Source organism: Pleurodeles waltl, chromosome 10 (assembly GCF_031143425.1).
Source record: "Pleurodeles waltl isolate 20211129_DDA chromosome 10, aPleWal1.hap1.20221129, whole genome shotgun sequence".
In the NCBI taxonomy this organism is placed as follows: domain Eukaryota; kingdom Metazoa; phylum Chordata; class Amphibia; order Caudata; family Salamandridae; genus Pleurodeles; species Pleurodeles waltl.
In genome coordinates, this window is record NC_090449.1 from 74,909,897 (window position 1) to 74,932,436 (window position 22,540).

At 40.8% G+C, this 22,540-nt stretch overlaps 2 protein-coding genes across 5 annotated transcripts in view; one reads left to right on the forward strand and one right to left on the reverse strand.

Moving 5' to 3' along the window:
• Positions 1-10,547, reverse strand: part of TSC2 (TSC complex subunit 2) — a 239,697-nt gene extending 229,150 nt beyond the window's left edge. For all 4 annotated transcript variants that reach the window (XM_069209751.1, XM_069209750.1, XM_069209749.1 and 1 more), the window contains exon 1: positions 10,456-10,547. The gene's annotated coding sequence lies outside the window, so the exon portion shown is untranslated. The remainder of the gene's footprint in view (positions 1-10,455) is intronic.
• Positions 10,548-11,062: 515 nt separating this feature from the next.
• NTHL1 (nth like DNA glycosylase 1) overlaps positions 11,063-22,540 on the forward strand; it is a 114,829-nt gene continuing 103,351 nt past the window's right edge. The window contains exons 1-2 of the mRNA XM_069209753.1: positions 11,063-11,256; positions 20,587-20,846. Coding sequence (XP_069065854.1) covers positions 11,184-11,256; positions 20,587-20,846 — 333 coding nt within the window. The 5' untranslated portion in view covers positions 11,063-11,183. The remainder of the gene's footprint in view (positions 11,257-20,586; positions 20,847-22,540) is intronic.

Here is a 22,540-nt window from a genome sequence, read left to right on the forward strand (position 1 = left end):
GCATACATGGTATATGTCTCTGAATTAGTGGCTTTCGTGAATTCACAAGAGCTTACAGAAGTAGACCAGGAAATCGTACTCCTAGAAAATATTTGTGAACTGTATTTTAGCACAAGCAAATATGCATGTGTAGATTTGCTCATGTAAAAATCTATGGAGCGTTTACAAAATCACTTTCCCTCCAACCACTTTTTTCCCCAACCCTGGAAGAACTTCTACTTCTGCCATTGTCAGGAGTAAATTTCCAATCTTTCTCAGTATGGGAAAAGAGCTGGTGAAAATCCTTAAAACATGCAAGTTAGTAGGTTTGCAGACTCAAAGACATTCCAGCTCTGGAACTATTGCCTACTGCTTCCTCCAGCACCAGTATGTAGATCTGCGGAAAGGTGGCAAAATAAGGAAACTGCTATAGAAGGGATTGAAACTGCAAGTATTCAAGCCAGCCCTGGTATAATCAGAGGCGCTATTATCCGAGCTCCTACATAATGAGATTGCTACCATAATTTGTCGCCGCACTATATGCCACTAAAGAGACAAGTAGATTTTTTCAGAGGACAGTTAGATTTAAGAAGCAACCAGTCCCATGGACAAGTAGATATTTTATTAAATTCCACACCGCTGTCCAGGCAGCTACAAGCTGCTGCCTGCAACACCGCTTCAGATTATGACACCCCGGGCGAGGGGCTTTCCAAAGAACACGCGACCACAAGAAACCCACAACCTACTCTGAAGCTATTTTTTTGGGTGTTTTTGTTTTCATACTTCTTTAATCATCTAACTGGAACCTGGCTTCTGCTTTAGCCATTGATATCAAATACACAAGAGTATCATTTCCTTTGTGTTTAGAAATTAATGCTGGAAAATTATCCTTCTGTTGGAAATTTTAAGAAGAAGCATGACAGATTTAAATTGGGATGCTAAATGGCAACATTTTCATTTTTTTGCTGCAGATAGAGTAATAAGGTAAATGGAAGTGTTTTAATTACATGCAGGGCCACTGGAATTATGTGGCGGGAGAAGTCTAAATTATGAGGGAGAGTTGATCAATTCATGTGGCAGGAAAAGTCCAGTTATGAATTTACAACGCCATTTGCTTTAACTCAAGCAAATGCGGGACCTATTGCATTACAAATGCTTGTTTTCTTTTTTAATGATACCCCGATGAAGTTCAATATGTAAACGATGTTCATTATGTCTAAGCAAGATTACATTCTTGTATGTGCATCAATACAAAGAGTTTGTTTCACAACCAATGTTTATTAATTTTAGCAACATTAATAAAGCACAGTATGACCAGTTCCACACGTCTACACAGCAGGCACATATCCAATATACATACGTTAAGAGCCCACTTCAAGTCCATGATAGTCCTCAATACATAGAGTTCAAGGGGCTTTGGTGTATTTGCATTCCCTCCAGGTTCTGAAAATAAACACACTTAACTGCTAGCTGTCATAGCCTAAGTATGAAACAAATCTGTAACTAGGTCTTTAAACAGTTTTTGCAAAGTTTTGTGACTGTCACCCAGATCAATTGGAAAATACTACTTCTTACTGTCAAATATGCATATAATTACTCAATTATGTCACTGAAGTCTTCTATTTTCTCAGTCAATTGTCTCTGCACCAGTGATCTACCCGGTGTCTACTGTCATTCCTGTGGATTCCTCAACTTTTTCATCAATTGTTTGTTCTTCGTGGGCAGGTGACTTATTCAAATATGGAAGGTCACTCTTTTTATTCATGTGACGTGTTGTCAGTGAAAACACAGTTCTCATTTTTCACTCCTGGGCATGCAGTTCAAAGGCCAACAAGCAAAGAGAAACAAGTATTTGCAATGCAATGGGTCTCACATTTGCTCAAATTAGAGTTATTAGCATTGTAAACTCCTAACCAAACTTTTCTTGACACAAATCGAAAATCTAAATAAAAACAGTTTCACATAAGCGAGCCAATTCACAGCGGTGCAGCCGTCATGAACATCAGCGATAAGGAGAGATGCAAAAAGAAAAAGAAGTTCGCATGCACTCAAACTTATTGGCAAAAGTGCAATTAGCCATGTAACAGGGGCGATGGCCAAGGCAATAACAAAACCTCCCCAAAGAGGGACATATGTAAACCATTTACCTATGTCAAAGGATTTTTCAAGGGCAAGCCCACGAACGAGTGGTAGTGATGGGTGTGCATTGTTAAAAGCCCAGATATATACCAACACGTTGGAAAAGCAGCACATGTGCGCTGCTATGCTCGACCTAAAAAAGGGACCTCTCCACGCTATACTACTGTAGTACATAAAATTCAATGTTCAGGGTTTTATTTTGGTTTGCATGATTTACCACAAAAGGAACCATGTGAGGGTCTGGAATAAGTTATTGTGCAGAAACAAAACTGTCTCCTCATTACTGTAATGAGAGTAATATTTGGGGAGAAATACTAGAAATCACGAATAGAGATTTTCTAATTAAAAATACATAAACTATAAATAAAAAAGTTTAATTCAGTTTAAAGACAAGTCTAAAATAATTTGTTTTGCCTACATATCTTTGTGGTTTGAATTGCTGATCTTGGGATCAATTCCTTCCTAATATGCTTCTATAGGATTTGGCGCATACCCAATAATACATAGAAGTCAGGAAATGCTAGCTAGGTTTTGTGGCTATCAGCTGCTCAGTTTGTTTACAGGTCTAAAAAAAAAATAGTAATGAATAGATACTGCACCTGGAAAATCTCTGATAACTTTGGTATTGCAACCAGTGACTATGTTGTGCATCTACAATGAAGCACACACCAACTGTTATCAACACTGCTTAATCACAAAGTTTAACACTGAAGACCACCATGTTGTTCATCTCAGATTGCTTCACAGCTTGCAACTTTTCATAAGTGTGATGAAGACCAAGTGTACCTGGAATGCTGGTAACATTATTTTTTCACTGACAATATTATAGAGGGTACAAGACGAACAAGCATTTTCAATGCAACGGGTCTCGCATTTGTTCGAGTCAGAGCTATTGGCGTTGTAAAGCAAAAAACAAAATGCATCGCGATCGCGCTATGTAAAATGCAGCGCAATTGAACTGCGTGGAAAATAAACAAAGTAGTCTGGACTCAAGGCTGAAAACATCGAGCCTCGTATGTTTTTGGTACTTTACTTGTGCTGTGTAGATGGGCTAAACACCGGAAAGGCATGATGTATACATGCCTTTCACAAATGAAAGCAAGCGGATTTTAAAAGGCAAGCCCACGAATCAATGTAAGTGACCGACATAGCATGGGCGTGGTTTCAAGTCCAAAGAGAGATTACAGAATGGACAGAGCACTTTATGCTCGCCCATAAAAAGTGTATTTCCACAGGTAAAAGTGAGCAAAATAAATGAGGGCCGACCAATGTCTATTTTTTCAGAAACTAATTCCCCCAAATCTGCAATGCTGAGAAATGTTTAGTGTAACACGTTGCATGTGTGTTGACGTGGCTGGGAAAGAAGTGAAGCAGAAGCTACAACTGTTCCAAACATAAATGGGCATGCCCAATAATACAGGGAGTGCAGAATTATTAGGCAAGTTGTATTTTTGAGGATTAATTTTATTATTGAACAACAACCATGTTCTCAATGAACCCAAAAAACTCAGTAATATCAAAGCTGAATATTTTTGGAAGTAGTTTTTAGTTTGTTTTTTAGTTTTAGCTATGTTAGGGGGATATCTGTGTGTGCAGGTGACTATTACTGTGCATAATTATTAGGCAACTTAACAAAAAAAAAATATATACCCATTTCAATTATTTATTATTACCAGTGAAACCAATATAACATCTCAACATTCACAAATATACATTTCTGACATTCAAAAACAAAACAAAAACAAATCAGTGACCAATATAGCCACCTTTCTTTGCAAGGACACTCAAAAGCCTGCCATCCATGGATTCTGTCAGTGTTTTGATCTGTTCACCATCAACATTGCGTGCAGCAGCAACCACAGCCTCCCAGACACTGTTCAGAGAGGTGTACTGTTTTCCCTCCTTGTAAATCTCACATTTGATGATGGACCACAGGTTCTCAATGGGGTTCAGATCAGGTGAACAAGGAGGCCATGTCATTAGATTTCCTTCTTTTATACCCTTTCTTGCCAGCCACGCTGTGGAGTACTTGGACGCGTGTGATGGAGCATTGTCCTGCATGAAAATCATGTTTTTCTTGAAGGATGCAGACTTCTTCCTGTACCACTGCTTGAAGAAGGTGTCTTCCAGGAACTGGCAGTAGGACTGGGAGTTGAGCTTGACTCCATCCTCAACCCGAAAAGGCCCCACAAGCTCATCTTTGATGATACCAGCCCAAACCAGTACTCCACCTCCACCTTGCTGGCGTCTGAGTCGGACTGGAGCTCTCTGCCCTTTACCAATCCAGCCACGGGCCCATCCATCTGGCCCATCAAGACTCACTCTCATTTCATCAGTCCATAAAACCTTAGAAAAATCAGTCTTGAGATATTTCTTGGCCCAGTCTTGACGTTTCAGCTTGTGTGTCTTGTTCAGTGGTGGTCGTCTTTCAGCCTTTCTTACCTTGGCCATGTCTCTGAGTATTGCACACTTTGTGCTTTTGGGCACTCCAGTGATGTTGCAGCTCTGAAATATGGCCAAACTGGTGGCAAGTGGCATCGTGGCAGCTGCACGCTTGACTTTTCTCAGTTCATGGGCAGTTATTTTGCGCCTTGGTTTTTCCACACGCTTCTTGCGACCCTGTTGACTATTTTGAATGAAACGCTTGATTGTTCGATGATCACGCTTCAGAAGCTTTGCAATTTTAAGAGTGCTGCATCCCTCTGCAAGATATCTCACTATTTTTGACTTTTCTGAGCCTGTCAAGTCCTTCTTTTGACCCATTTTGCCAAAGGAAAGGAAGTTGCCTAATAATTATGCACACCTGATATAGGGTGTTGATGTCATTAGACCACACCCCTTCTCATTACAGAGATGCACATCACCTAATATGCTTAATTGGTAGTAGGCTTTCGAGCCTATACAGCTTGGAGTAAGACAACATGCATAAAGAGGATGATGTGGTCAAAATACTCATTTGCCTAATAATTCTGCACTCCCTGTAGATGCACACTAGTGATTACATCTTTGCTGCATCACGAGCCTATCTGAGTTTTATTTCTAGCTTTGTTATGAAATAGCTGATACAGAGAAAAATGGGGTGCTGCGTGCAGAGACCCTCACAGATCTAGGACACCAGATCCCCATGCGAACAGGTTAGATATAGCTTTAAACCTATGTAATTAGTGACAGGCCCACATGGGGACAAATATACATAATAAAATAGAAAACAAAGGGTTCAGCAAAGATCGGCAGGTTACATGTAGGTCCAAAGGGACAAATATGCATGGTAGCACTCCTGTTTCAGGAAACACCTTTTGGTTAGCTAACTGAGCTGCTGCATGAAAATAGGGCACATTTCCCATAAGTTCCAATAAACTGATGAAACAGTGCACGTTGGTGCATATGTCACAAAGTAGGTTACCACAATCTCTGTCTTCTAGAAGAGATGAGCTGAGATGCACCAATCACATTAAGGCCTGCTTCCTCTGTACATGCCCATGCAGTAACCTCCACCACTTGCTGAAATATATATGCAGAAAGACACATCAGGTGCACATCCTGCTTCAAGACTACGACGAAATGTGCACGCTTCTGCAGAGATCACACCTAAAGGTCACATAGCTTGGTCACTCGCTGCTACAGAAACCACACAGCACGATTCATTTAGCATTTTAGCAAAATATGTCCATACACTGTGCTTTCAAACATATTTTTGCTTCGCTTGAGTTCGAGACCCAAAGTCGAAGAGCTTTGTGTACCATCAGATCACACATCCGGGCTCATGCTAAAAGTCAGAGAGTGAGGACCACTCACAAGTCAACACACCATAACCACACGCTGCAGGCCCACATACAGGCTCTTCATTGTATGTTAACTGCACTGCAAGGAGGGGAACTTACCCACTTTTGTTTTTAAGGATTATCATGTTTCTAAGAATTAATATGTCTAATTTTGTTATTCGTATATCCTGTGTGGAAATTACTTACATCGCAGATGGAACTAGAAACTTTCTGTGGGTGTTCCTTCTGTGGGGTTTTTGGGCTTAAATATCACTGCGTGTTAGCAGTGCCTCAGAACATCAGCTTTTCCAAAGCTCCCTTCCACTGACATGGTCAGACCACTAAACAGTCATGTTTGACAGTCAGTACTTATCTAAAGTACAAATTAAAAGTGCCCCAAGGTGCACACAGCCAGGGCATGAAACAAAATTAATAAAGATCAGTTTGAAGGTACGCTCATCTGCTCTCAGCCTATTTTGAAGACGTGGACCATAATGTTTCTGCTTATATTAATTGACTGTACTCTTATTTCACTGCTGGCTCCTGACAAATCTTTATGCTCGAAGCGTAGCAGTCCTTCTGCCCCATGGCATAATGACGGTCTTAGGAAACAAACAGCTATGTAAACAGCTCGAACGTAAATGGAGGAACGATTACAGTCCTCTATATAAAGAAATAAATAAACTATTTCTGGAAAATTATAAGGCCCTACTGATCAAGGAAAAAGCAGCTTATTTTACTAAGTAGATAGAAGCGAAAAACTCCACAAAGCAACTGTTTCAGACAGTGTCAAAACTTACGGCTAGTCCGGGTAAGGGACAGGTCGCTGGTAGGCGAGTGATTAGCAATTCTACTGCAAGAATTGTTCTAAACAAAGTGGAACAGATATACAATAAGTTTGTAACATCCAGGGGAGATGGGTAAGAGGAGGCTGGGCACAAGGTACCTGATAGTAAATCCGCTCCCTTCTTGGAATTTAATCCATTAATGGTGGAACAAATTCGGAGTCAAATACAAGCAGTCAAATCTGGGCCTCCTTTAGACCCATGTCCACCGTCTGAGATCAAACTTGCTCCTGATATTATTGCGGGAAACCTAACTTCAATATTTAATCAGATACTAAAATCAGGTCAATTCTGTTCATCCTCCCCTTAATAAAACAACCTAACCTGAGTCCCGGCGATCCGAACAACTTTCGCCCTATTTCACGTCTTCCATTGCCAGCTACACGTCTAAAAAAAGCTATAAAAATCCAACTATCAAATTTTTTCTGGAAAATGATCTTCTTGATTGAACCCAACATGGCTTTAGAAGCAGACAGTTCTGAAAAGGCGTGAGAGCCTCAGGCAAAATCAGAGCCGCTGCAGATATGGGAGGAAATGCTGCCTTGGTGCTGTTGGACCTATGGGCAGCCTTTGACACGGTCAATTAGTCTTTTGATTGACCGTCTGGCCACGATAGGAGTTAACGGAACTGCTTTAGATTGAACCGTTTGCTTTCTTTCTAAGCACACTCAATCAGTTACCCTCGATTATTTTGTATCAGAACCTTTTTCCCTGACTTGTGGAGTCCCATAGGGGTCTTCATTGAGCCCCAGATTGTTTAATGTTTAAGTATCTTCATTGGCTCCACTGATAAGATCTTATAGATTTTTTATTACTTCCTATGAGGATGGCATGCAAATTGTTGTGTCATTATCCAATTGGGTTGAAAATACAGGATCTAGATTTCACTATTGTATGCTTGCCAGCAGTAGCTGGATGGGAAAGAATTGTTTAAAACTTAATTCTGACAAGACTGAAGTCATCCTGTTTGGAAATCATGCTTCCTTTTGGTCACATGCTTGGTGGCCGGAGGATTTGGGTACCCTTCCAACACCGGTACACAAAGCCAGAAATCCAGGCATTCAAATGGACAACAAGCTTACTTTCAGGGACCAAGTAAGTGCAGTTACTTCAGCTACCTTAGGTACTTTAGCTACCTTTGGTACTTTGATAACGATAAAAATAATTCTCAAATATATCCCATCGAACTTACAAAAAACAGTAGTCACCTCTATGGTGATAACCAAAATTGACTACTGCTACAGGTTAAACCTCAATATGCAACAACATCCGAATAAATTACAAACGTTACAAAATGCTGCGACAAGACTACTAACCGGGATCTCAAAGTTTAGCTTGGCAACCACGGCAATTAGGAAGTTACGCTGAATACCTATCAGATACTGTACCAAGTTCAAATCACTTTGTATTGCTTATTAACAGTTACATGATCAAGACCCCCTTTATCTAACGCAAAACTTTAACGGGTACAAGCCCAAAAGAAATTGCTAGTCTGCAGGCACCGAGACTTTGGTGGTACCCCGATTAAGCATAACTAACTGGGACAGAAAAAGCATTTTCATTTGTGCTGCTAAAATTTGGAATCAGTTAATTTCCATATCAGATCTGCTTTCAGTCTGTAATCCCTCAGGAAAAAGCTTAAGACATGGCTTTTCAGGAATCAGACGTCAGCCTCTGATTTAGCTAGAGCTAACGCCAGGACACCTTTGGGTAACTGTTCGTTCTACAAATACTTATAAGATAACATGTATAGCATACAATGAGTAGAATGTTTCAGGGGGTGGTCTGTGTCTAGCATTGTTAGGAGTTCAGAGAATGTGGTGCATGTCAATATTCTGAAAATATGTGGCATCACTGTGACCTCGCCAAATCTGGGACATTCAGCAATACCAGTGTAGAGTGATTGGAGTGGAACCTTTACAGTGGGGTAAATGAGGCAAAGGGGATTCTGAAAGACAGTAAGGGAGGGCTTCTAGGAAGATCTCCATGGGAACTTTGTTAGTACCTTACCTGAAATTTCTTCAAGATTCAAAAAGGGTTCCTGTCCAACACCGCAATGTGAGGGTAGGTAATAGGCTACGCAGAGAAGACCATGCAAGATTTCAGGCTCTGCATGGTAATGTGAATGCAGAATCAGCAACCTCTGTTGCTGGGTGTGTGATCCAGATCAGCCTTTGCATGCAATTTGTCAGCCAATCAATGTAAGCCGCAAAGAAATGCAAGGGTTTCAGATGAGCCCCTGCATGGTAGGGGCTGGGGTTCAAAGATTCTTTGCATGGCAGTGTGCTTGGAAATCAGAAAATCAATACTTTGCAAAGTAGAGCACAGAGATACGAGATTACACTTGAACACAGCAGGATTCGAGAACAAATGACTGTAAACAAGGAGGATTTACTAGGGCACTACATGGAAGAAAGCAGGAGTTAAGAAACCCCTTAAGACAACAGTATGCAGAGGGGGAGAGTGAGGTTTAGGTGACTGTGTGGAATTCGGAAGATCTACAGACAGATTCCCCACTGGAACCAGAAGGATGGTCACCCAAACCCTAGTAAGCAGCAGACTTGACTACAGGAATGCCCTCTATGCAGAAACCACTGCCAAGCTCCAGAAAAAACTGCAACGCATACAGAAGGCCACCGCACGCCTCATCCTGGACATCCCCCACCACAGCCATATCACAGCCCACCTAAGAGACCTGCAATGACTCCCCTTCAACAAGAGAATCACATCCAAGCTCCCCACCCACGCTCACAAAGCACTGCACAACGCCAGACCATAATACCTCAACAGACGACTCATTTTCTACACCCCGACCCGCCAGCTTCTCTCTGCTGACCTTGCCCTCGCCACCGTTCCAGGTATCCATAGAACAAATGCGGTTGGCAGATCGTTCTCCCACCTCGCCACCAAGACATCCACCTATCCACCTGCAACAGACACAGGACCTGCTAACCTTCAGGAGACACCTCAAGACATGGCTGTTCAAGCAGTAGCAGTAGCAGCACCCGCACCACCCGCCCTTCAGCACCTTGAGACCCTCACGGGTGAGGAGTGCGCTTTACAAATGGTATGATTGATTAATTGAATTCACGGTGAACTCTACTTGCCAACAGTCACTGATGTGTGTGAGGAATTCTGAGCATGCCTGTATGTCAATGTGTGCAGCATTCAAAGGACCCTGCATGGAACCTCTCGGTGAATCAAAATGCAGGCCAATATGTGGGGACTCAGAAGAATGTCTCCAGAGCAGTGCGTGAGGAACTCATGCAAGTGTCTACGCGGCATTGTGAGAGTGTCAGCAACCTTACATCCTACTGTGCAAGAACAGAGGACTGGTGATGTCATGTGTTGAATGAATGTACCTCTGCACACCTGTTTGCTTGGGGAGAGGAGTCTTCCGCATTCAAAGTCGTGTTTAGCAAACAGATCCAAGAAAAACATACGTCTCAGCCCGGGGAGCATGCGTCCCACTTACACTTTACTTCTCTACACCTGCGCTATGTATTTCAATTGGTGAAACCTGCAAAATAACACCACGCGCAGTTTAAGTAAACCTAAAAACACAGGATTCGCTGTGGCTCCAGGACAGCTACTCGAGGAATACTTAAAATGACTTATCCACGGCCACAGTGAAGGAGATTCGAATGGGCCATTGCAAGACACCATGTGCAACCCGCGGGGGCACTCTGCCCCTCCTGGCATGCCCATGCCCATGCCCTCTCATCACTTACCGCAAGCGGTCTCATGCCCATTTGCAACGAGCTCGTCCCCGCTGCTCCGGGGCCACCCATAAAACCTCTGCTGTCAGGGACATGGAAGAGAGACTATCATAAACGGACACGACCATCCAATCATTGACAGGAGAGCATCAGACATCTTGGAAAGGTGGAATTCTACCATACAGGAGGTGGAAACGACTATAAATTTTCAGTAGCATGGGACAATTCTTCAAAAAATTATCCAATTTGGGTCATATTTTGTGATAAATACTACAAATTACGAACAGAGATTTTACTAAATAAAAATCTATAAACTATAAAAAAAAAAAAAAAGGTCAGTTTTATGGCAATCCTAAAGTAATTTGTCTCACCTAAATATCTTTGGGGTTTGACCCCCTGATCTTGAAATTGATTTCTTTTCTAATATGCTCCTATAGGATTTGGCCCCTATCCAGTAATAAAAAGCAGTGAGGAAACGTTAGCTGGGTCTCGTGACTATCCGCTGCTCAGCGTGTTTACTGGTATAAAAGAACGCCGCCTCCACACCGCCCCCCTGGCCACGCCCCCTGCTAGCTCGCCGTTTGTGCTATATAAAACTTGTACTAGTCCCAGACGCCGCTGGGAGAGGGGCGGGGTGTGTGATCTCGAGCCAGAAATAACACGTTTCCGGTGACCCGGAAAATAAACATACAGGGGTTGAAGGTGGTCTGTCGCGTGCGGGTTCCCGGGGCTTTAACGCCATGAGTGGCGGCACCCGGCGTCTCCTCCCGCGGAACAGCGTTGGGGTCTTACGGACACGGAGCAAGTGCGAAGGTGCGCGTCTGTCCCTGAAAATGGATTATGCGCAATAAAGTAAAAGTAGTTGAATATAGTTAGGGCCACCGAAGTAATGCGGCGAGAAAAGGCAAATTATGCGAGATAATGCCGGATGTATTAGATATTATTTTGTACTTTATTTTCGCTTGGTATCACCGTCTGAGAAAATATTTCCACTTGTTAGTAGCTATTTAAAAACCAGGTACAGAAATACGTAGCAGATAGGTGAATGACTTGTGTAGGGACTTCCATTGGCGTGCTCAAACGTTGCACCGTTTTAGTAACTGTTGATCCGTTTAGCCTAAATCATTTCTTGTTCAAATCTGCAAACGATGGATCATGTGGTAAATGGGAGACTCCATAACTATGCGGAAAAAGCAGTGACCGCAAAATCGCATAGTTTTAGTGGCCCCGACTATATCCTACAGAGAGCGAATAAAGAGCTGGAGAACTAAACGCGTTGACAATGTATACCAGAAGTGGGATTCTTTGTGACATAGTCCCAATTCTTTAGAACTGTGAAAAATATGCTTCAAGCTAAAATTCTTCTATTTTTTTTACCCCAAATATAATGGAGAGTTCATAGCATGCCTAGAGTCTGGTGTGAGAAGCTTGCCGGGTTTGTTCGTCTATTTTGCTTTTGACACTAGAAAATGTAGTACTCCAAGTACCACAATGCAAAATGAAAATCAAGACCTGAGCTAGCTAGAGTTCCCTATTGATATAGATGTCTAATTGCTCACGTGACACCCCACTTTTTGAACACCAAGATGTAAATGTATTGCAAAACATCACCCTTCACCGAGAGGTTATTAAAACTGGGATTTTGATATACACTTAAACCCAAAATGTAAATAATACCATTATCAGTGCACCCATTAAGTTAACCGGGTACCGAATTCTACAAAAATAGAGTAATGGTTGTAGATTTGTTTCTGTAAATATCTACAAACAATAGAAGTTTGTGTTAATGAGCATCACATCTCGAGTTTAACATCCCCATTCTGGATCTGTTTTTCTGTTCCCCTCCAAAACTCATCAAGTAAAGTTTAAAGAACTGATTAAGCACAATCTTTCCTTTAAAGTGGTGCCTTATTTAATAAACCTTCTATGCAGCCATTTCATAAGGCAAGCACAAGGTATCTATACTTTATAAATATTGTATTCAGAGCATTTCACTGTAAATCACCGCAGTCGTAAATAAATATACGGCACAGCTGGAGTTTGGAAAGGGGATGTTGGACTTCATGTTAGAATTACTCTGTGACTTGTCATTTAAAACTATATGCTTCCTTAACTCATTAAAACACATAGTCCCACTTCTTTCCAGGTCTGAGGCAGGTTTAAAATACTCATTAACAAAATAACAGTCTGCAGCTAGTTTTATGGGTAAGAAGCAAGTTCTAAAGCACCCTTTTCAGCATCATGATGTCTATAATAATAATCTTTTTTCAGACAGCACTTGCTAGAATTGTTTTGCCTTTTTCAAAATAGAGGTCATAACTGTGTTTTTTGTAACCTCTTTGAAAATAACTAATAGTATCGCTCAAATTAATGCTTTTCGATATATTTTCCTTGGAAGGATGAATTGCTGACCACACATGATGTTGGCAGTAAGCTAATAAATCGCTTAACTTCTTTATTGGAACTCTGGATGGAAACATGATGGCTTCCTGTACCTATTAAAGCTGTGGAAATAGAACATGGGTTAGAGCGTATGGTTTAGAAGGCAGCAAATTCGTGGACAATGCTTTATCCTGTCTGAACTATTGATAACGACAATAGGTACCTCTTGTTTCATGGTTTTAGCTCCTCCGTTCGGTTACAGACCAGATCAAACTACGTACAAATCAGCTCCGACATTGTCGTAAAAGTTATAGTCGAACGTTAACCTCCCTCTGAATGGGGACAAAAGCCACCCCGGACATGTTTGGACTTTATTAGGCCTATTATCTTATGTACTCAGTTCTTAAATTATGCAGTGTTAATCAATAATCTTTTAACTGGGGTTGAGAGCGCCTAGAAACCCAAAGTTACATGGCTCGGGGCATGAGCGTTTTCGTAGCTTAACATAAAAAACTTGTAAAACATTAAATCTGTGAAGGGTGGAATGAATATCAACATTGTAAACAAAAAAAACCTTCCATTGAAGTATATCAAAGATGGATGGCCCCATCGTTGAGTACTTAGCATGAGGCAGAGAATGTTTCTTGTGCTTTTGGCTAGCAGGGACCATGCATGTGAGCTGCTGTATGAACTCTGCCCATTGAAGGAAATGGCCAAAGGATGGTTTAGAAGGGATGTTAGTTTGCCAGTTATTTTTATCGTTTAAAATATTCACATACAAAAACATTATTTTTCGTGAATATTATCTGTGAAACAGAATCTTTAGTAAATCACATTTAATTCTCCATCATTATCTACCAACTTTTCTTTAGATCCAGCGATGACATGCCAAAACTATGTATTCCTAAGAATTCCAAGTGGCTTGACTTCTCATCCTGATGTATTGTGCATTTCTCCTTGTAATCTTTCATGAATGTTTTCCCACTGATTCTACAACATTTATTTAAACTAATGTATACACTATTTTTTTGCAGATGGCATATGGGGTGATTTGAATCTAGGTGACGGCTGGCCTTCCCACCAGGGGGACTGAGAAAATTACTCCAGGCAGGTGGTCATTTATAAAAGCATTAGCAGGAACTGCCGTCACTGTGGCTGCTGTCAATGCGTTATACTTGGGGCTGCAGGGCTGCATCAGTAGGACGTAGCCATGTGGCACAGAGTAATTTGTCTTTCTTTACAGAAACAAATCCTGGAACAGGATTTTCTTTATGTAAAGAAAAAAACATAATGCTCCACCTGCCATGAGAGCCTTTTCACATTGCGGGGGGCGAATTACTACAATTTTATTTTTCCTTCCTGCCAGGTAAAACCTTGCAGTAAGAAACTGTAAAAAAAAATGACTACATGCCCGTCCATATAAATTGGGTGGGTGGACCTATCACTCTGACTGTCCTCACTCTCCAGGGCTATCTGAAAACATTGCCCACGGCAGAGTAGTCTTAGCTGTGGTCAAACTGAAGCTCCTCCTGTATTTAAATTGAGCGGGCTGGCATTCAAGTTGGTGACATGTTTACTCTGTTGCCATTGCGACGGATTGTATACCGCCAACATACAAATCACCCCCATTGTTCTTTCCACATGATGAGGTTGTATGATGATAACAGTATAAAATATTTGCTTAAAAAATACATGTATTGCTGCCCTACCTACACAATTTAGGCCTTTGGAATGGCGTATATAACCTAGAAAAATCCATACTGCATAAAGAAGTACTTTCCAATGCAGGTATTTGCTGCCTTTTCTAAAGAACATCAGTCATTTACTGTACGTGAGATTTAATTTGCTTTCCCAATTGTTATTAAAAATAATGTGTATATACTTTTCCATCATCTTGAAAATAAAAATATTTCTTACAACTAATGATTGTAAAAGTGGGAATTGGGCATTTTTGTGAATTTTGGGTATCACATACTTGACTGGCATTTCCTTAATCACTTGAAATACAAACATCTTTATTCATTTAGTTTATTCACAATTCTTTTAGTGCATTTTGTTGCATGTTTAACAGTAGCTAAATATTCAAATGTGGGATTCCTTTCCAAGCTCAACTAACTAGTTTAATCTGTTAAATGCTGAATTATTTTCTGGTTACACTATTCTATGTTCATTGCTACTACCATCATCAGTGAGGAGTAGATTGCATCCCCATGGCACAACATGCTTAGAACATGCCAGGCCTGCCCCTCTCTTCCAGGAAGACTTAAGAAACTGCATAAGAGTCATGAATGGAAGTTATTGGACCATTCTGAACTACTGGTAATTACTGTTGATGCATTTTTTCCAGAAGTTTTAAGTTGTATCTATGGCATTACACAGAGGGCAAAATCATATACAAGTTAGTGCCAAGTAAAAATACTTTCAGTTAAAAGACTAGTTGAGATATTGTATTGTATTACAGCATTTCTATAGAGCTTGCTACCCCTGTTTGGGGCTTTGAAAGGCTTGCCTACATGGGCAGCAAACTAAGCCATATTGAATGTGTGGTTGGAACAGAGTTGTCTTTTTTTGATCCTTTGTGTAAAATATTTCTATGTCATGCATGATGACCAGCAAAGTGCAATCATCGATTCTGGGACGTAGCACTTGGCAGGTGTGAGTGATAGATGTGCAGTTGATAGTTTTCAGTAAGCCAGCAACCTTGAGCAGCTCTGCAGGTCTCTTTATGGTATTTCTTATGACAGTAGCCCACTTAGATGGTCACTGCATTGGGTTGTCAAAGCTGATATTTTGTTTAAAGTTTTTTTGCCCTGAGCAGGCATAGTTGGAGAAAGATATACAGGGAAGATTTGATGGAATGGGCTTTGTTACTATCATCCTATTTCTGAGGGTCATTGTGAGATGTAAAGACAGTCATAGTGTTTATCCATTTGGGACTTGTGGTGGTGGACTAGATTAGAGTCCTCCATTTGGCCTTCATTATGTGACTAATCTCTTCAAGTTACTATTGCCTGTTCTGTTGGTGATCACTTGTTTGGCAACCGATTGGTACAGTATAAGGTGATGGACAAGACCTGTGGCAGAAATCTTATGTGAGTAAGAGAATTATGCTATAGTTGGCTGTCGACCTCTGAGTGTTATGGTATTCCTATTAGTCTGGGCCAGGGCATTATGTATACATTAACATTATTATATAATACTCAGTCTAAGCATAGTTCAGCCCTTCTTGATTTACCTGGATTTAGAAAGTACTGTACTGATTGGGTTGTTCCCTGTCTAGAGGTTGTGAACTATAAATTACACTTTACGGTGTGATTATCTTTCCAGATTCTGTCCCAGGGTTGTAGGCATAGGATGATGACTGAGCTAAATAGCTATGTTTTCATTTGATGTTATTAATCTTTGTAGAGTTCTTCTTGTTCTACAACCAGTATGTGATGGTAATTGTTATCTGTTTGTTCTGAGAAGTGACAATCCAGTTGTAGAAGGTGTATATGTCTTGAGGTTGCATATTTATTTGGTTTTTCTCAAGATGGGATTTGAGTTTGTGAAGGTCTATTTTTTCATTGTCTTTAGAAGTGTTTCTTATTTTTGTTTTATTGGTGTCTTTGACTTTGTCATTGATAGTTGTGTTGATCTTGATGATGATGTGGTCACGCCAGCTTACAAAGAAATTGTCTAACTATGGCCTCTCCCAAGGGGCAGATGTGATATCCAGAGTGTGTTTAGTGAAGTGAGTGGGATTGGAAACAATTTATTGCGGTTGAAGGTCTCAAGGTTGGCTGTGATTACTGTGGTTTTGGTTAGATTCTTGTCAAATTATATGTTGACCTCATCTAGAATGGCTATATTTGGGTGGTTCTAAGGGGTCTTGGTCACTGTATTTAGTTACATTTCTTTGAAGTTTGCAGTACTGGATGGTGGTCTACATCTTAAGAGGAAGGAATGAGTGATAGTTAAGTTGGGTGCCATCTTATCAGAGGAGAGGTTGTGGCGTAAAGGCCTGAGCTGATGGCTTTGAGTCTCAGCATCAGCTCAAAATACTGTGTGTCTGAGCAAATCACTTAATCCTCCCGTGCCTACAATTCAGCGCCTTGAGTGCCTCACAGGTGATTTGCCATGCTTTACAAATCTGGGATTTATTTTCAAGAATTCAAAGCTGTCCATGGTGTGGTTTTCCATGTGTATTCTTTCTAGTGACTTTTACGAACAAGGGACAGGATCCTTCCAATTTTACCAATATGATTTTTTGTTGATGATGCAAAATTCCAGTGGGATGGCTTTCTTGCATGTGAGTGCAAAGTCTTCACTGAGCCATATTTCTGTAATTAAGATGAGGTCTGAGGTAGTTTCTGAGAGCAGATCGAAAATGTTGAAGATTTTTGTAGAACATTTTTGTTCATGGCTCTTGCGTTGAAGAGTAAGCAGTGTAGTTGCTGTGTATTCCCTCATTTCGTGTTGCTCTGAGAAGATGTGTGGTGCGGTATGGGAGGAGGAACTGGAGCATAGACGGGGACACTGGAATTATGTGGCAGGGAAGGGCTAAATTATGCTGCTGGGCTGAGTAAACTATGTGACAAGAAAAGGTGTAATGCTGCACATTTTGCTATAGTATTACTTTATTATTTTGTTTCTTTTACTCTGTTTGGCCATTGGTTGCACTTCTTTAATGCCAGTTTAACACCCAAATATAGCAATAAACAACAGAAAGGTAACCAGTCAGCCTTTGCAAAGGGCCTTCCACTGCACTGCAACACATGTTGCTGCATTTTTAGTAACCTTTAAACAGTTTGAGCTAGTAAAAATGTTTTTGCTAAAATCTGGGTGGTGGGTTATGTAGCAAAAGCACCAAATCTGTAATTATGCAAAAAAGACTGCAGCCACACAATTGTATAATTCGAGTGTCTCTGGGCATATGGGAATTTGGTGTTGGTGGGCTGAATGGGTAATGTAGTTGCAGCTTGGTGTGAAGGTAGAAGATTAGTTGTTAGGTTAGATTACTTTGATTTTTGAGAGGTGTGTGGGCTTTTAATGGAAGACAGTGGTGTTGTAGCTGTGGAAGGTTCTGGGTGGAAGGTACATTAAGAGAACCTTGTGTTCATACGTTTGCAACTTCCTTTGAATTTATTTATTTTAGTTTCCTCCTTGCAAGTGACATTGTGCTGTTGGTTTGCAGTTAGTGTCAGTGGTGTAGATGCAGTGGTTGGTTTTGGTTGAAGAGGTAATATGGTTGATGTTTTGGTTCAGCAAAAGTTAAGTTCACCTTGTGAATGTTCAGAGGAGTCTGTACTTAGGATATGTAGCCTTTAGGGATTAGTTATAGATATAGACTGTTGAAATATTTGGATGCTAACCTTTTGTTTTAATGGTGGAGATGCAGGGTTTCTGGGCTGAGGCCCTTTCCCAGCTCTAACAGACCCAAACAGACAGCACCCTTTGTATGTCACCCTTTCTGTGGACACCTTAGATTGTCCGTTTAAATAACACTAGTGTTCAGATGAACTTTGCCGATGGGAACTCTGTTCTTATGAGGCAATAGGAGAGCAAGTACTAAACCATAACCAATAGAAATCCTAGCCCTGGGAAATTGTTTGGGGCTCAAACCATAGGTACCAAGAGAAGCCCACGTCCTAAGCTCGAAAGGCAATAGGTCCAGTTTAAACTCAGGTGAAAATGCTATCACACATTTTAAAATCCTCCTCTTACCATCCCAAACAGATAACGCACCCTACACATAATTAAGATAGGTTTTGAATAAACGTTTTGTTTTCCTCTTGCTACTTTATCCTTTAGTAGAGCTTTCACAAAGGAAAACCCCAAGGGGAGGGGGCGCACAAACAGATATTCAGATATGAACTTGCATAGCAAAAGCTGCCAACTCTTACCAACTTTGCTCTGACTTTCTGCTTTCGGCTGCTCAGGGCTCACAGAAGCTGAAGGACGACAAATGAAGAATGGTATTACCTGTATTGTTGTGCTGGTAGTCTTTAGTCTGAAGTGCTATAGAAGGCATGCTAAGCTTATTGAGGTAGTGAGGTGAAATGCCAGTAGTTAATATCTTAAAGCAAAAGCTGTACTGTTAGGCATCTGCAAGCCTTTTGATTTATTTTCTCTTTAGCATGAGCACCTGTGTTCCTACGTTTCTCAGCATTAAAAGGGTTGAATTTAAAAACGTGTTGCTTTGCCTATACAGCATACGTTATCTGCATACAAACATAACCTAATATTGTATTTATATATATTAAAAAAAAAAGCATCTCATCCCATACTTTGTAAATTTTCTTAAGATTGGTAGGACTGTGTGGATTATCACGTACGAGTTTTCCTCTACATGCTCTGTCTGTTGTGTAACATTTTGTTTCTTATGTTGGGCTTCAAGCCTGCCCATTACTTACCATTGATTGTCATCGTTGTCACTCATTTGTTATCATCTTTCTTAGTGCCTGTGGGCTTCACTTCCTCTTCTTTAGTTTGTCTCTCCCCTAGAGCAAGAACCCATTACTTGTGTCCTTCTACTGCTCCTTTGTAAGGTGCTACTTTTTTCTTTTTCTTTAAGCATTCTATAAGAATGTTTCTAGGTCTCTCCCTCCACTGCGTTTGCTGCCCAGATGGGTTCCCATGGCCCCCTTGTGCTTATCCTACCTCACTTTGCTTCCCGCCCACCTGAGGATTGCCTTGTTTCCCATTTGCTTACTCCTCCGACATTCCCTTCTCTTTTAGTTTGCTTCCTCATCCTTATCCTCCATGTTCCTTCTCCGCCCATCTTTTGCTTTCACCTCCTTGTTGTTGTCTCTTCTCATTACTTCACCCTCTGCTAGTACTCCCTCATGTAGATTCACAAAACCTCTCATGTTGCTTCCACCCCTCGATGTTGCTACCCACCATGTTATTTACCACACTGCCTCCCAACTACCGCCCCCAGCTTTTTTGTTTGTTACAAATCCAACTTGGCCAGCCAAACATGAAAAAATGCTTGTTATTTTGTTTACTCGCGCATGCTTGGTGAGCCTACTTACAAAATGACACTGCTAGCTGCGTATGGCTTTTTTTTGCTTTTTTGAAAGCCATGCTGAACAGCATTATTTGTGCCGTCCAGCATGAATAAAATCATTGGCAAAGCCAGTCGGCCCCAGTTAAGCGACCTATTGCTGTGCCAAAGCTTTTATTTTGGGTTATGGAACAATCTTTGGTTACTAGGAGTTATATGTGGTGTTTACTGCTATGTGCCAAGCCAGAGATGATCCAGGCCTCAAACTGTTGAACAACAGTTGAATGTCCAAGGTACTACACTTAGGCACCTTACTGTCTGGGGGTATCAAAGTCAATTAGTGAAAGCTCACTATAGGAGGCAGTAGGGGCCAGTAACACGCATTCAGTGTCCAGTGAGAGCTGTTATTTAGAAGAGAAACATGCCTTTATTTACACACGTGTGAAATATAGTAGTTAACAAGTGGGGAAAAAAATAATCAGAGGCAATAATTGTGCAAATTCATATTTCCACTAAGATTTTAGGTTGTAATTCTTTTTGGGCCAAAGGCAGGTTTACAGCTTGGTAAAGTAACACTACACCTGGAAGCTTACGGTTTTCATAGATTTCAGGGTATACTTGTTTGTTGTGAATCCCAAAATGAGTAGGTCTATAGAAATCCTAAACTCAGGTCAAAGACTCACAGGCTTAATATTTCACGGAGATTTGTCCTGCCTAGAATTGTATGCCAAATTAAAATTGCCGTTAATCAGTCCCTCACCTTTTTACCATAGGTGTCCAGGAGGAGCTGCCCGGAGGGGAGTCCTGTCCAAAACGCAGGTCAAAGAAATCATCCCTGAAAGTTGCTTATGAGTCACAACCGAATGAGAGAAACATCAAGGACCCCCAAGACTGTGACCTTAAGAAATCAAAATGGGAGCCAAAAGACTGGAGAGAGCAATTGGAAAACATCCGGGAATTGCGCAAGGGGAAGGACGCCCCTGTGGATGAGATGGGTGCGGAGAAGTGCTTCGATCGCTCTGCAGCCCCAGAGGTAATACTGAGATTGTTGACTATTTAAATATTCGTTCTTTTGCCAAAATACATTGGGGAACATGATTCATGGATTGAATCCTACAATTTCTTTTCCTTTTAAATATGGTTGAAAAAGGTCTGGTGCCTTGAATATTGGATAAGGTTCTGTAGAGGTGTTTTTCTTCAACCTTAGTACTGGGCAAGCAGACAGACATTTACAAGAAATAGAAATCGATTCTTAAAGTTAAGCCATTTATGGATCAATATTAATAGATGATTCATTTATAAAGTTAAGCACAGTGTAAAGAGACAAGCACATATTTTTCTGGTCCCTGCTCTTTGCAATTTACAGTGTCTTCTAAATGGAAATACAGGCAACATTTTAATTCCATTTTGGTGACCAACAAGCTGTGCCATGCCTGGAAGAAAACAGGACGTTGTCTTTATTCAAGCTTTCGTAACACCAAGACTACCTGTAGGTAACATTTGCATGGCTGTAAGCCAGTGAAGGAGCACAATTCACAGGACGAGTGCTTCGGGTCTAGAGTGATTTTCTTTTCTTCTGCTTTATTAAGCATGAGTGAGGGTACTCTTTTGGTTAAATGAATGCTCTAGCATATGCTCTCCTTCTGTCATCTGTGTTTTAAACTTCATATAATGTGTTCTTTTTCATATACAATAACTGTGGATGCCATAGAAATCTTCTTAACTAATGCTTTTTGAACGTGGCACTTGTAGAATTGTATAATACCTATGACTTCATATAAAATAGCTATGTAAAGTGAAACATTGTATTATGACAAATATGGATACAGAAGTATTTCATTACACTAATCCAATAATTTGTTTAGTGTATTTGCTACATTCTTCCTTCATGATTAATGTAATGAACTTTTTTTATTTTATTTTTTGTTTTTTTTATTGAGCAGATGCAAATTTAAAGAAATTTACAGGGGGCAAGACATAAAATTACAATTCGCCAACCAGAACTGTATTGAGGCTTATTCAACTACAGGCGGCAACTGTAACAGTACATTTCATGTCTTATGATATCATAAGTACATCCTCTACTTCAAAAGTTAGTCCCCAGATACCCTCAAACTTGTGGCCTGCACCTATTCTTTGTGCGTATAACTTCACCTTAAACTGCACCACATTCATTTTTGCTTTCCAAGCTTTATATGTAGGGGGAAAGGGTGATTTCCAAGCTTGTAATATTAGAGATTTCACGATTAGTGATGCAACAAATAGCAACTGCTTTGCCTCCATCGTTAATTCAGGGTGACCCGAAATTCCGAATAAGGCATCTAGGGCATCTGGAATAAGTACGCACCATGTCTTCATACTGATCCACGCAAAGACTATCCCAAAAATCCATAGGCATAGGACAGTTAAAACACATACGAAGCCATTCCCCTGGGTTGCCATTGCATCGTGGACAAGAGCCTGAAGTGGTTGGGAACGCTTTTTTGATTTGAGCTGGAGTAAGATATAGCATCCATTTTGTATGGAAGGCCATTCTTTTAAAATTACCCCCATCCCTCCCCCCCCTCCCCCCCCCCCCCCTAGATTGCCTTATGGGATATGCTATTGAGATTCCTCCACATTTTTAACTCCATTTTACACCCAGTGGTACTGTCGATCTACGTTAAAAAAAAAAAAAAAAGGAAGTATTTGCGATGCTCCCTGGTGATTAAGGATCCGATACCAATT